Below are 14,755 nucleotides of genomic sequence, written 5' to 3'. Positions count from 1 at the left end.
AGTAATTTTCCCTCGATTTACCTGGAAGTTGCATCCGGGCAAGATTCCTGTGTGGAGGTGCGGGCCCCAGGACCTCAGAAGGTGGCTATGTTTGGAGACAAGGCTTTTCCACAGGCGTTCAAGTTAAAATGAGGTCATTTGGGTGAGCCCCGACCCATATGACCGGTGTACTTACAGAAAGGGGAAATTTGGCCACAGACACGCAGACAGGGAGGCTGGATGACGGAGGCAGAGAGGTCAAGGGGATGTGTCAACAAGCCAAGGGATGCCACCAAAGTTTGTCAGTGACCCCCAAAGCTGGGAGAGCATGGGACAGATTCTGTCACAGCCTCGGAGGGAAACTTGCCTCAGACTTCTGGTCTCGAGGCTCTTGAGAGAATAAATTTGCTTCCAGCACCGTGTTATGGCAGCCCTAGCAAACGCACAGATTTTATGTATCTGTGTAAAACCGAGTCTGGTTTCAGGCCCCGCTGTTTGGAAGGGGCTGTTCTCTTCCCCACAGGCTGTCCAAAGCTCTGACAGGGCAGCTTGGCGGCAGCGCCCAGGCCGAAGGCCCTGTCTCAGTCCTGGATGTCAGTCACCCCTACCTCCTGGAGGGCGGTCGCTCCACAGCAACGCGGGGACAAGATCTCAAAACGGGTCTCACCCACAAGCCCAGGCTGATTATGGCTTTTATCACCCAACATGGATGAGCCCAGACCCCAATTTCCAGACTCTGGCTTGCGGAGAAGAGACGGGCCCCATGCAAGAGGCACTGTGGAGACAGCATCCTGTCAACCCGTCATTGGAAAATGACTCCAAAAGCCCCCATGGTGGGGGGAGCTCACGAGGTATTTACTTGCTGCAATTCAAAGAGGACACCAGGAGCCAGAGCCGACCTGCCTTTAATGCTCCGACCTGCCTTTAATGCTCCGGCTTGGGAGGATTTTCAGATTGCTCTTTTAAAACTAAACACCCCAGCGGGAACACAGGCTACTCCAGGAGAATTGGCAATTGTTTGGTAGCCTGTGGGGCGGCTGTCCTAGTTCTGGAGGGAGGGAATCCAGGTTCCCAGCAGGGGACACTGGGGGATTAACTCTCCCCACTCCAGATCAGGGCCAGGATTTGTGGGATGCAAACTTGGCCCTTGGATGCCCCAATGGGCCTGCGGTCACCCAAGCTCCCTGTTGGCAGCAGCTCAGCTCTTCTGTGGGAGCAGCACTTCACTGTGAGGTCACACTGGAGGGCCCCGGACCAGAGGGCTCCCGCTCAGCGCTCAGGGCCAGCCAGGTGCCTTGTCTGGCAGACTTTAACGGGGAAAATTAGGATTCTTTATAATCACACATGAGGAAATTACATATGAATTTGCATTTCCAGAAAAAGGGGGGGAATCAGGTACCACCAGTCCCATACCAAACAGGGCCTGCCCTCAGCCAGACCCCCAAACCCTGCACACCATCACCAGATGCCCCCCACCCCAGGCACGCTAGCATAAGGGGTGAAGTGATTGGTCTGAGGCCCCCACCATGCAGGCCCCCCTCCTCCAATTAAGAATTTCTAATTCGGATCCCAGTCCTGCCACCTACTGCAAACCCTGTGACCCATTTCCTCATCTGTGAGAAGGGGAGTGCGCCGGGCTGCTGGGAGGACTCGCTCAGACGGGCTGACAGCCTTGACCCAAAAGCACAAGGGTGCTGCTGAGGCGGGCACCGCCCTCCACTCTGCAATCACTGCGACACACACGAGTGAGAACCATAAACTTTTATTAATGGAAAATGGAATGCCTCGTTAACAGAAATCTTGTCTTAAAAATGGCAGAGAAGAACACGTTTATTTAAAAAAAAAAAAAGTGAATTCACATTGTTTTGAGCTACAACATGGTGGCAGGATTTGCTTTTGTTTCTTAAAAGGTTCCACAAGTTCAAGGTAACTCCGGCTGAGATTATTCAACAGTGCATCTGCCTACCTGGACACTCGGAGTGAGTGGGGTTTAGTAGCGACGGGTGAAGTGGGGGTATGGGTGGGGGTGGGGGTGGGGGTGCGGGACTCTGCTGCCCCGGTCCTGGCCGGCCAGTCCTCCACCTTCCAGTCCGCCACCAGGCACCATGTGACCCTGGGAATGCCCGCCTTGTGCAAAGCCGCCTCGCCTAGGAACAAAGGCACACGTTTTGTCCCCTTGAAGGGCTTTACGTTTTCTTCCTTATGTGGGGCAGCATATGGCTCTGCAGCCTTTAGACCTGTTTGGCTTTTTCCAGGTGAGAAAAATCATAATCCCAGACTGCATTCCGGGTAACTGAGGAGTGCAACTTGCAGAAGCTGCCAAGAACCACTTTGGGGCTGGTTTTCAAAACAGTCAACCCAGCAAGTTGGTCAAACATGCAAAAAAGGGAGAGGAAAGGAGGGGCAGGAACAAATTAATTTTATCCAGGGACAAAACTCCTTACCCCGACATCCCGCCCCGATTTGCCATGTGTCCTGGCCCCGAGGGCCCAGATAGGCCCCTCTCACCACCTGGAAGAAAGGAAAGAGTTTGCTCACACTCCCTTCTTGGAAGCTCCTGGAAGCCTCTGGAACTGCCAGAGGGGACCGGCCCCTCAAGTGTCCTGGAAACGTGCGGCCCTCCTTCAGCTCCTGGGCACGAGTCAGCCGTACCTTGCCACCGCGCATGCTCCCGGCCTGCCGTGCCTGCGTCCACTGAGCCTGGCCACGCACGCTCCGGATGCTCTTCCAGCCTCTGACTGTGCTCCGCCCAGTCACGTCCACCCCTTCGGTCAAAACAGAAAGCAAATATGTAAGTGTCCCTGCACGCCTCTACGGTGGGGCCACGGCCCTGCTGATCCTGTCCCAGGTCAAGGGTTCCTGAGGGAAGAGGGCAGAGAATGAGAACAGCCGTGCCCCCAGAGACACGTGCGTGGCCAGTGAGCACATGAGCAGGAGCTCAGCCTAGCTACCGCCAAGGCCACGCGTGCCATCCGCGAGGTTGGCCTGTGGCCAACCGACAGACGGTAAGTGCTGTCGAGGATGCGGAGAAACAGGGGTCCTAACACGTGGCCGGCGAAGCAGTCCAACAGGACAGCACACGGTGACCATGGGACCCGCCTAGTCCATCCCTGCTTACCCACCCAAGGGAACGGGAAACGTGTTCACGGAAAAACTCTCGCACCAACATTCTTTGCAGCACGGCTTTGTGACAGCCCCAAGGTGGAAACCACCCTAGCGTCCACTGGCTGGCAAGTGGAAAAACAAAGTGTGGTCTCCGCACACAAGGCACGTTACTGAGCCATAAAAAGGAGTGCAGCTGACACATGAGACCTCGTGGATGGACCGTGCAAACTCGATACTGAGAGAAGCCAGACACAAGAGGCCATATAATGTGATTTCATTTGTGTGAAATGCCCAGAACAGGCAAATCCACAGACAGACTGGATCAGCGGGAGCCGGGGGGGGGGGGGGGAGGCAGAATGGGGAGTGATGGCTAACGGGTGATTCCTTTGGGGGTGCTGACAATGTTCTATGATGGATGGTGGCGATGAATAGCCAGTTCTGAGCACACTACAAGGCATGAAATGGTACGCTTCAAGTGGGTGAACTCTACAGCAGGTGAATATGGCTCATAAAAGTGGTTTAAAAAAAGTTACAGAGAGAAACTCCAGGTAGTACAAATCCAAACAGGGTTCTAGTTTGTGGGCACCACCATCCACCAGGGGGATCCAGCCTGGGGGCTGACCTGTGCTCTGAGACCTGGGACGAGGAGCCCATCGGAGCCCCCGACACCTGTCCTCGAGGGCGAATGCTCAGCTACCCTGCACGTATGGGTGACAGCCGCCCAGTCCCACGGTCACGGTGCTCAGGGCTATCTTTGATCTGCAGAGCAGTTCTCCTGGTTCCATTTCCCACAGGTATTTAAGGCAAAATGGACTAAATGGTATTCAAGGACCAAGTGCTAAATAAGTCACTTGGGAAAGAACATTTTATGTTTAGATCTATCAAAGTGGTGCTGCCTTCTTCGCTCCATACCTAAAAACCCACCTAGGGGAGGCAGAACCTTCTGATGGGCACCACACCTGCCTTAAAAATGCCTAAAGGTGACTGGGGGACAGGGGTGGGGGTGCATAAAGCTTCTCTAGGTCCCCGGGGCAAGTGTAAGAAAGGCTCCAGGGCTGTCTCCATCAGCAGGCAGGGGATCCCATTCCTAGGGGCTAAGGCAAAGTGGGGAAGGGCTGTTGGGGGCAAACCAGCAAGGCACCCACAGCTGGCCCATTTCCAGAGCCGCCCGCTGCTAACCTGGGTGGAGGCGGTGGCCCCCGACCCTCACTCATCCTCTTGTCGGAGCCGTAGCCCCCCCAGCCGTCCCGGGAGTCCCGGCTGTGGCGCTCGGGTGGTCCTCCATGGCCGTGGCGGTCGTCTGAGTAGTGCTGGAAGGCACGAGAGGAACAGGGCGACTCTAGCCACATCACTCCTGTGACCCTGTTGCAGCTGGCCAGGCTGTGGCTCCTGACCCTCAGCTCGGCGGATGCTCCCTTCCAACCCTGACAGAGCTTCAGAACGCTTGAGCACCCCTACAGCTCCATCTCTGGCACCACACGAAGGGCCAGCTGAGGCCTCTCTGGCCCTGTGCATGTGGAGAGCCCCGAACTTTATGGTGCTTGACGGCTCCGCCCAAGGGTCCTCTAAGAGTCAGTCTTCCCTGGAAGAATCAGGACACCTCCTCCTTGATGACAGGAGGGCCCCTCCCACACCCCCAGGGTGGTCAATGCCCGCAGACCCCCAGATGCATCCTTCTCAGGAGGCGGCACAGGCCCTATGTAGTCAAAAAACACACAGACTCACTAATCATAAAACAATCGATGACGCACACCTCCACTCACTGGCCAGAACGGACATGTCCACAACCCCCCCGCCCCCCCCAACAAAGAAGCAGATGTGCCCTAGGCTTGGGGTCTGGGTTTTACTTACTTGCCCATCTCGCTCTCCCATCACTGACCTTGAACCTTCCCTCCTGCAAAAGGGAAATATCTCATTCCAATGGCAGCTGGTGGCACTAGACAACATTTTGGCAGGCCACACACACGAGTTCCACAATTGGGGTACTTATTCCATTCCACCCAGTAAGAACTGTAATTTACTGGCCTGTGCAAAAAAGCTGGCTTGCATCTAAAGCCTTCTCCCTGAGGGTGGGAGTGAAGCCGGATCCTAAGAAGGTGGGAATAAAGATTTTACTGAACTAAAATCCCTTGGAGGGATCTCAGAGGTAATGACCCACGCCACAAAGACAATGCCTAATTTATCTGTGGCCGGGTGACAAAATCCAAGGTCTACCAGGGAAGCCTTAGAGGGTCCCCAACCTCTGGTTTGATCCAATACATGTGATTCACACCAAATCTCAAGCCACCATTCATTAAATGAGTGGCTTCTCAGTCTGTCTTTCCCCAGCTCTCCCTTCCTTACAGAAGAGCTAGTGAACAGTGAAACGGCTCAGGGATATGCAGCCCAGGGGAACACGATGAGCAACCCAGAGAATTCTTAAACTAGAAATTTGAGGGCTGCCTTTCTAATGAACTATATATATTCCGCTTTTAAAAAAGACACTTGACAAAAAAAAAAATTACTATTTTTCAAAAGGGCCTGGCTAAAAAACACCTTCTCAAACCTTTAAACCACCACGCTAAGCAGCAAGAACTTTCCTGCATGCTACAGTCAGTTCTCGCCTGGTGTGCTGGCACAGGAACCTCTGCTGGTCAGCGAACCCCGTGGATGTGGACTCCAGCCCACTCTGCCTGCAAAGGCTCAGGCGGGTCATACCCCTTCTCTAGACGGCTTCCTCTCTGTACAAACAGGAGGCTGGGCATGCCCTCCTCGAAACCCTCTGCTTCCCAAGGGATGCTCTGGTGGAGGGGTGGCTGGGAGAGAGCCCAGGGGAGCTGTGAGACCCAGAGTATGGGCCCTGGAGAGCTGGGCATGGGGGTGCTGAGACTCAGGAATCACTGATCTGTGAAGAGGGCAGTGCGTGAAAGGAGCTGAGGGTCCTCCCGCCACACAAGCTAAGGATGCCCTAAGGGAACCCTGAGTCCAACATCCTGCTCAAGGCGAGCTTCTAAATCCCACGTGCAGCGGGTCAGCCAGGCATGGGGAGCCTCACAAGTAAACAAGACGTCAGAGAACAGAGGGAGACCCATCCCTGCGTCAGGCTGAGCTGGCTCCGTCCACAGCTGCAGGAGAGGGTGGGTGCTGACCTGTCAGCCACATGGTCCTGGTACTGGCCCCGGTCTCGATGGTCAAAGTCGTGGAAGCGGTGATCAGGCCGAGGGAAGTCTGGGCGGTACCTGTCCTCCATGGCCACACGCTTGCCTTCCGGCCAATAAGCATCATCTCGCCTATTTTTTATTTTTAAAAGGATGTGAATTTCATTTATGACAGAGAATGAGGGGAAAAAGGGAAAGAGGTGGAGGTGGGGAGGGGAGCTCTCTCCAGACCCAGTATCGTTTAAAATGTCCTGCAGGGCTAATCTCTAAACATTCAATCGTTATTGCTTTGATTTGATAAATTAAAATCCCCCAAACTGCCAAGAGGCATACCGGTATTTTCATCTGACAGTCCTGAAAGGAGGGCTGCTGGGAGCTAACTGTATCACAAGGCTGTTAATACCTTGATCCCCACGTGAGCCCAAATGCAAGGGAAATGAAATACTTGATTCTTCTGGAACGTCATTCCGAGCTGCCACATTTCCCCTTTCCTGTCTTTAATGGCAACCTGAACCTCCAAGTTTTTTGCAAAAGCAAAGGGAATTAGATCGAGTGGATAGTGAACTACATACAGCTCAGGACGGCATTCAATTATCTTCTTCCTGATTTTTACCAGAACACTGGGCTCATGGGTGGTGGGGTGATGGGTGACCATCAATTAAGCAGCTCAGCGGGGCTGGAGACCAATAAACCTACTTTGTGAACGGGAAGGCAGTTTCCTTTTCTACAGCGCAATTCCATGCCTCTCCCTCTACAAGACCGTGGTGCCCACCGGCCTAATCGCAGGCGCGGCCGGCCCCAGACAGGCACTCGCAGCTGGTTATGCTCCACCAGGAACCGCAGTGTGAAGAACGGGGCAGCCTACACGAGAGCATCGCAAACTGTTCCCCAAGGGGCAATCATCAAGATTCTCTGCAGAGTAACTCAGGGGAAATGCCGCAGAGCCCCCAGATCGAGAAACTCCATAAACTCGAGGTGGAGGCAGCTGTGAGTCCTGCGCAGGCGTCCAGAGACCCCAGGTTCGGTCGTCAAGGACCCCAACCAAGGTCCCTTCCAGGGAAGGGAGCCGGGTCCTTACCGCCCGTCATCGTAGGGCCTCCGCAGCACCGGCCGCCGCTCCTGCTCGTAGCGCAGCTGCTCCTGCTGGCGCCGCAGCTCTTCGCGCTCGCGGTGGATGCGCTCCTGCTCCTTGCGGCGCTCGCGCTCCACGCGCATGCGCTCGCGCTCCAGCCGCTCCCGCTCCATGCGCTCGCGCTCTAGCCGCTGCCGCTGGCACTCGAGCTGCAGGCGCTCCCGCTGCAGGCGCGCCTTCTCCTTGCGCTCGTGGAAGGCCTCCAGGCGCTGCTCCCGCTCGCGCTGCTCGCGCTCTCTGTGGAAACACGGGAAGGCCGCCCTGACTTCCCTGCGCCGGCGCCTAGCGCCCCCGGGCACCGTCCTCCCAAGGGAGAGACCCGGCGACAGGCGCCACCCCACTCCGCTGAGCTGCGCACCTCGGCCGCAGACCCCCTCCTCCCAACTCTTTTGTCACAAAAGCAAAGCCAGGGGAGAGCAGGGATGGCAGGGGCACAGGCCAGGAGACCAGCCTGGGGTCTGGGCCTGGAGAACTTGGCTTAAAGGCACATTAAGAGGGAGAGACGTAAGACAAGCCAAGGCTGACTGCTACAACGAAGGCTGCCCTGCACAGGGAGAAGCCCGGAGGAAGGACTGCACCATGCTGTGTAATGGGCCCTCCTTCTTCACACCTTCCCTCCTACAAGGCTGCATTTTCCAATGACCGCGCCTTTTCACGCAGACCTGGGCAGCTGTGGGCACAGAAGGCCAGGCACGAGCCGCGGGGGCCGGCGGTATGCAGCCTGGTGCCAGGGCTCGCATCATCAGCCACCGCACGCCCGGAGCTGAGGGGGACTGGGGACGCCCCCTCTGCATCTGCCAAAGGACTTGCTGCCACTCCTCGCACCTGCCCCCCAGGGGCTGGAAAGGTTCCAGAGCCAGTGTGAGCCAGTGGGAAACACGACAGCCAAGGGAGCTTTTACTTTCTAAAGCTACATAAGCAGAGACGCCGGAATCCCACTACATAGGAAAGCAAATGTAGCGTAACTGGAGAAGCTTCTACATGACCCGCTTTCGCTCAAGCAGTTCTCCAAACACCATGACGTAAAGCTTTCACTTCGCTGAGCGGTATACAAGGGAAAATGACAAGGGAGCCCTGGATGGGTAAAGGCAGAAGGCAAGACTGGGAATAGGCCTCCTTCCATAAACTGCCTCCTTTACAAAAGGTGAGCGTGGCAAAGAATGTCGCATGTGACTGAGGCCACCTGAAATCGCGGAGATGTAGACATTTAAGGAGTGAAGACACCATTCCCGTGAATAACATCTCTAATAATAAAAATGCCACATCCCTTGGTTGCATTCTTGATCTTATTTATGTGGGGTTTCAGCAGGGAAGACTGAGACCTCGACACTGGGGGTCCTTCCATCGAAGCCACACACAGGTGAGCTTGCTACCTGGGCCAGGAGAAATGCTACACAGCAGACAGCAACTCTGATGAGAGTGGCTCAGTCGGTTAAGTGTCAGACTCGATATCAGCTCAGATCTCGAACGAAACCAGCTCTGAGGAACATCATGCCGAGGCTGACCACAACTCCTCCTGACCCTCGCCTCTTGCTTCAGGAAACAAGGCAGCCAGCAAGCCTGGGCCAGGCAGGTCACTTGCTTGGGGAAAAGGCGGAATGCCCCCAGAAGAGACCACCCACCTGCCAGGCTGCGGGGCCCCACTCACCGCCGCCTCTCCGTCTCTCGGATCTCCCGTTCCCGCTGCCTCTGGCGCTCGCGCTCCCTTTGCTCTTTGATTTTATCAAACGACAAAATGTCTCTCTTCTCTTTGCTTTCCGATTTGCGATCCTGACTCTTGGAGCTCTGTTCACCAAAATTGGTTTATTAATGTCAAAAAAATGCAACCAGTGCACAAAGAAAGTTATATGCGTATCCGGGGTAGATTAAAATTCTTCTGTCCCCCATGGTTTCCACTAAGGCCCAGGAGGCAGTTCGGCTCACCCACAGCCCAGAGACGCTGCTCACTCTAGAGAGCTACCTTCACACACTGCAAACAAAGGGCGTCATGGAGGAGCAAGGAGGGATGACACCCCATAAAACCTACAGGCAGATCTAGCGCAGCAGAGCCAAGGACTCTACGTAATCTAAAACAAGGCCTCACAGAGCCACGAGGCATGTGCCCACTCCATGCCCAGCTGGATGATGGACTGCACTTCTCACTTCTCACCTGCTGCCTCAGGTCTTTACCACAGGCCGAAGCAGCTCTCCTGGGAGAGAGCTCCTACTCAGCTACAAAGTAGTCACGGGCAACTGCCCTGCCACTGGGAGACATTTTAAAAAATTTCCCCAGGTGGGCACCTGGGTGGCTCAGTTGGGTTAAGCGACTTTCAGCTCAGGTCATGATCCTGGAGTCTCAGGATCGAGCCCTGCATCAGGCTCCCTGCTCAGCAGGGAGTCTGCTTCTCCCTCTGACCCTTCCCCCTCTCATGTGCTCTCTCTCTCTCATTCTCTCTCTCTCTCTCAAATAAATAAAATCTTAAACAAAATTTTCCCCAGGTTATTTTCTTAATTATCTCGTGGGTGGTAGGGCTGGAGGACCAACCCAACAGAAAGGCAAGGAATGGTTACGAACAGATATTCTGCCAAAAAAAGAGAGGGCCTCAGAGAGGACAATCCCATCACAAAAGAAGACCAGAACCCAAAATACCAGGATGATACTATTCACCCAAGAGACGGGTAAGGAGTTTTGAGTCTGTTCACACACACTGCAGGCTGGGAGGGCAGAGGGCCGGATGCCTGAAGCGCCCAGGTGAGGGTGCAGCTAGTGTCCACAGCCGGGCCTCCCACATACCAGCAGCCTGGAGCGCTCTACACACCCAGGGACGACAGGATCCTGTTCCCTTTCTGAAGGGCACTCGGAAAACATTCGTTACAGAAAATAACATCCGTGCTCCTCGGCACCTAAAACTTGGAGCCCGCCACGGCCTGTGCACACCAACACTGCCACACAGCAGTCCTCAACAGGGGCCATGACACCAGCAAGTGTCCCTAATCGAGGGACCGGGTAAGAGATCACAGGGCAGCAGTAAACTTTTTTTTTTTTTTTGTAGTTTTATGGTTTTATTAACACGAACAGGACGTGCACAACAAACTATGCGTTTTCTTCGCTGTGCAGCCTGGCATTGGGACTGGTGACTCTGATAGTCAGCTGGGCTGCTCTTCCCACAATAGCTTTGCGGTTCTTGGAGGAGACATTGTGAGCAATCTCTGCACAGTAAGATTTGTTGCACATCAGCAGCACTTCAAGCTCCTCAATGCTGTGGACTAGGAACTTCCGGAAGCCACCGGGCAATGTGTGCTTTGTTTTCTTGTTGCTCCCTTGATGTTGGGCATCAAGATCTGGACCTTGAATCTTCTGCGCACCCTCTTGTCAGTGCCTCTGGGTTTCCACCAGTTGCGCTTAATTTTGACATATCGGTCTGACTGGTGCCAGATAAACTTGGTCCTCTTTTTAATGATCCTGGGCTTCACGAGAGGTCTGAGGGCAGCCATGATGCCCAGTAACAGATGGCTGCCACCTCCGCAGGCAGTGCCGAGGAAGAGGGGAAGCTAAACACAGCTTTAAAGAGAGGGCACATACACACACACACACACTCAACCTGCACGTCTCTCAAGGGCATCATGCTGAGGTCACGTGCTACATTCTCACTGGGACAACATTCCAGAGATGGGAAGCAGAGGACCAGCTTCCCAGGGCTGGGGCTGGGCCGGTAGGGTGGGTCATGAGCGGGAGATCTCTGCGGTCTGGCCCTGGATCCTGACGGCGGTGGTGCTCACGTGGACTCCACCACTACTGAAAGTCCTAGCACTCCACGCACGCACACCCCACAGACTAACGTCACCGTCCTGGCTTGGAAACTGGGCTATAGTTATGTGAGCGGAAACTACTGGGGGAAGCGGGGTGACGGGTACATAGACCATACTATTTTGGCAACTTCTTGTGACTCCGTAATTATTTGGAAGTAAGAACGTACACGCCGTGTCGTGTGCGCGATGCCCTTGGAAAGGAAGCGAGGGGTCCACGTGAAAGCAAAGAGGCTTCTGTTCTTATGCTGTCATCCTCCTACATGACCTCAAGGTTCTAAGCAAGCACACTTTATTACTATTTTTCCTAACTTCAGAGTTATTCAGGTGGTAAATTTACGGGGTTTTGGGGGGACTTTCTTTAGATTTCTCTATTTTTATAGTTCTTTTTATGGTTTTCACGTAGCCCGTAAGACATTATGAATGACTGTATTCGAGAACCCAAGTTTTCATTTCAAAAGTCAGCCCTCCACAACAAAATGTTCTTGGATGAATACCGACAGCTCTGAGTTCGCTCCAAGAGGACAGACAGCTCTCCTCAGGAATGTTTCAGCTAGAACCTTCAGCTGGTAAGCAGAGGGTTTTGTTTTCCAGGTGGAAAAAAACAAATGAGAAGCCACTAGTTTGTCCAGCTGTGTACCACTTAAGAAATGGAGGTCCATTCTCTGACAACGTGAAAGTCAGTTTTGCAGTGTACTCTTTTCTTTCCCGTTAACGTCACAGAAGGCTAACAGATCAAGACAAGAAGTGAATCAACTAGCACTAGGTCAACCAAGGAGCAGAGCCTGCCTTCTGACTTGAACAGCCTGGGTCCTGCCCAAGCTACCCAATGGTGGGCTTTCTGTGAACCGGTTTTCTTTCAAGAAGATGGTATAATCCGACAAAGAACCAGCGAAGGGTCAACACATCAGGGAAAGTAAAAACATTAAGTATTATTTTGAAATAAGCTGTAGAACCTAACTCTGTGTGTCTACATACAATCGAAACAGTTAATAACATGCCTTCTGAACACTTCAAAAGACTCTTCAGCTTTTAAAGGCGAGACAACGTTGTTTTCATAATGCAAATCAAAGTGGTCGTTAAACCACCCACAAATCCACCGGACTTGGGGAGAAAGCAATACTTACTCTCTCTTTTGACCTGCTTGTGGTTTTCACGCTAATGACAGGCTCTCCTTTCGATTTATCCATCACGACCGTCCGTTCCATTCCTCTGCTTCCTTCAGGAAAAAAAAGAGCGATCTTTGAAAACAGGCTGACTGGGGGTTCTCGCTGCTCCCTCTGGGGACTCCTGTGAACCCCTGGAGCCTCCGCACCTCCTCTCTCCTCCTCGTTCTGACCTGCAGCGTGCACTACGGACAAGAAGCAGCTGGTGTACCTTCACAGGTCTTTGCTCACCTGGGATGAAGTGGCTGTGATTTCCCTGCATTTTACTATGTAAATCTAAGTCAAGGTGCGTTCTGCAACACAAACACATCCAACCCACCAGCTTCCTTTATCCAAATGCTCAATCCTAGGGGCTCCAGGATAACCAGTTTCCATTTTTTAGTCCTCCTCCACATTCTGGAAAGCTCTGCAGAATTCAGGCCCTTGTGTTCTGAATCGGATGGCTGGGCTTCCCTTCATTCATATACAGCAATAAAGGCTTCCAAATGGGTTCTTCCCCTCGATGACACAATAACCAGACTCTAACCACCATGACTATTACTGATTTGAGGAGATTTGCAATACTTGAACATTTTAAAAACACGTTCCTCATGAGACTGCCAGTAAATTACCCCAAACACTTAAGACCTAATTTGTAATGCGCTGTACCAAATTCCAAGGCTCCAGATGGCTGAGTTTTGTTTGTTTTACTGGGGGGGAGGGGCGGGGAGAATTGGGTTTTGTTTTCTCCACAAAACATTCCGTGGTGCCTCATGGCAATCTGAAGGTGCAGAACAAGTTGCAGAACAGCATCAAATCTGTGACAAGAACTGGGCCACCTCTCCCTTGCACATCTGCCAAAGGTACGCAGGAAGAGCAAGCAGCCCGGTCCCTGAGCCGCCAGGGACCGTCAATCAAGGAGCGGAACACCTCCAGGTGTGTGATGTCACCAGAGACTCCTTCAAGCCACGTCATCCCCTGAGGCCCTGCTGCTTTATCAGTTGCCAATCAACAGAACCGGCAGTCAGCCCATAGCCCAGCGCACACCTCCCTCACTGGCTCACTCACTCCATGACACCCCCCCCAGCCCCTCCCACCAGGCTCTACTCTCCTGGGGAGCCCTGGGCAGGCTCTGCTCACCTGATTTGGTGACTCGGGACCGATTTGCAGGTCCTGGTTTCAGCTCATCCTCATCTTTTTCTTCCTTCTTAATGTCTTCAGGCTTTTTTTCCTCCTTTTTCTCCATCTTCTCCTCCTTCTTAATCGCCGTTCTATTTAAAAACACAGTCATCACACTTAAGTTCCTGGGACTCTGGCAGCAGCTCACACTTACTGACTTCCATACACAACCAGCCAGCTGGGCAGCAAGCGGACGGGGATAGTTCCTGGGAAGCTGCCGTGATGATCTAATACCCTCTCGAGACACAGCCCTTATTCCCCCCGGAGTTCTCTGCTACACCTAGAAATACGCAGCACCGAACTGCAGGCTCGTGGACGGTTTTCCGAACCGCTTGATACACTTGTTTGCAAGACAGCACACAGGCACATGAGAGATGCTCCCAACTAGAAAAGAATGCTTGCAAAAAACCGATTTTAAGTGTTTCACTCCAGGTGGAATTTTTTTTTTTCCAAATAAATTCAGTATAATATAGAATAGAGGTACAGCCTGAGGATGCGAGGGGCCTGCTACATGAAACAGTGGGCCACCCACCCTGAATGCTGCACCTGGTCACTTCTGCATACTCTGGGGGAGTTAAGATGGCTACGTTCCAGCTCATGTGGAAACTGTAACACTTCAACCGAAGGCAACTTTGTTCTACGTGGTGAACTAAATCATCATTGCCACTCACACTTGTCTCCCGTATTCCCTAATGCTGTTTGTCCCGGGTAATTAAATCCCACACTTATTAAATGCCCACAATGTGATGGGAAAGCCAGGCCTCTCGGGGTTCCCTAACCAGTACTCCCTGCCCTTTCTTCCCTACAACCCAGGCAGAGCTCAGGTTGTCCAAAGAAACCTCTCTCAGCTCACTCTTGACTCTTCCTCTCTCAAGTTCCATACTACAAAGCTGTCGTCTTTTTTTCTGAGAGAGAGGATGTACGTGTGTGTGTGTGTGTGTGTGTGTGTGTGTGTGTGTGTGTGTGTGTGTGTGTGTCTGTCTGTCTGTCTGTCTGTCTGTCGGGGGCGGGGAGGCAGAGGGAGAAAGAAAGGGAGAATCCTAAGTACATTCCATTCCCAGGGTGGAGCCTGACCTGGAGCTCAATCTCACAAACCTGGAGATCATGACCTTAGCCAAAAACAAAGAGATGCTTAACTGAATGAGCCACTCAGGTACCCCGGAGCTGTCATCTTTAAAATAATATTCACTTTGCGGCACCTGGGTGGCTCAGTAGGTAAAGCATCTGCCTTTCCTCAGGTCGTGATCTCAGGGTCCTGGGAACAGGCCCTGCATCACGCTCTGTGCTTAGCT

The 14,755-nt window shown here is 53.2% G+C and overlaps 1 protein-coding gene across 4 annotated transcripts in view; it reads right to left on the bottom strand.

Annotated features, from left to right (window-relative positions):
- Positions 1 to 1,725: 1,725 nt before the first annotated feature.
- The window catches only part of SAFB2 (scaffold attachment factor B2), a 33,025-nt gene continuing 19,995 nt past the window's right edge, over positions 1,726 to 14,755 (bottom strand). For 2 of the 4 annotated variants that reach the window (XM_088017867.1, XM_088017865.1), the window contains exons 12-22: positions 13,425 to 13,555; positions 12,267 to 12,358; positions 9,002 to 9,138; positions 7,300 to 7,590; positions 6,213 to 6,353; positions 5,110 to 5,172; positions 4,936 to 4,978; positions 4,264 to 4,394; positions 2,632 to 2,744; positions 2,424 to 2,490; positions 1,726 to 2,126 (exon numbers count right to left, since the gene is read on the bottom strand). In XM_088017867.1, coding sequence (XP_087873993.1) covers positions 1,970 to 2,126; positions 2,424 to 2,490; positions 2,632 to 2,744; positions 4,264 to 4,394; positions 4,936 to 4,978; positions 5,110 to 5,172; positions 6,213 to 6,353; positions 7,300 to 7,590; positions 9,002 to 9,138; positions 12,267 to 12,358; positions 13,425 to 13,555 — 1,366 coding nt within the window. In that variant the 3' untranslated portion in view covers positions 1,726 to 1,969. The remainder of the gene's footprint in view (positions 2,127 to 2,423; positions 2,491 to 2,631; positions 2,745 to 4,263; positions 4,395 to 4,935; positions 4,979 to 5,109; positions 5,173 to 6,212; positions 6,354 to 7,299; positions 7,591 to 9,001; positions 9,139 to 12,266; positions 12,359 to 13,424; positions 13,556 to 14,755) is intronic. The other 2 variants (XM_028126207.2, XM_028126208.2) reach the window with 1 other exon arrangement.

Source organism: Eumetopias jubatus, unplaced genomic scaffold, assembly GCF_037043125.1.
Source record: "Eumetopias jubatus isolate StellerSeaLion01/CBP00866 unplaced genomic scaffold, mEumJub1_p1.0 scaffold_1, whole genome shotgun sequence".
Taxonomy (NCBI): domain Eukaryota; kingdom Metazoa; phylum Chordata; class Mammalia; order Carnivora; family Otariidae; genus Eumetopias; species Eumetopias jubatus.
This window is presented reverse-complemented; position numbering and strand designations above follow the sequence as displayed.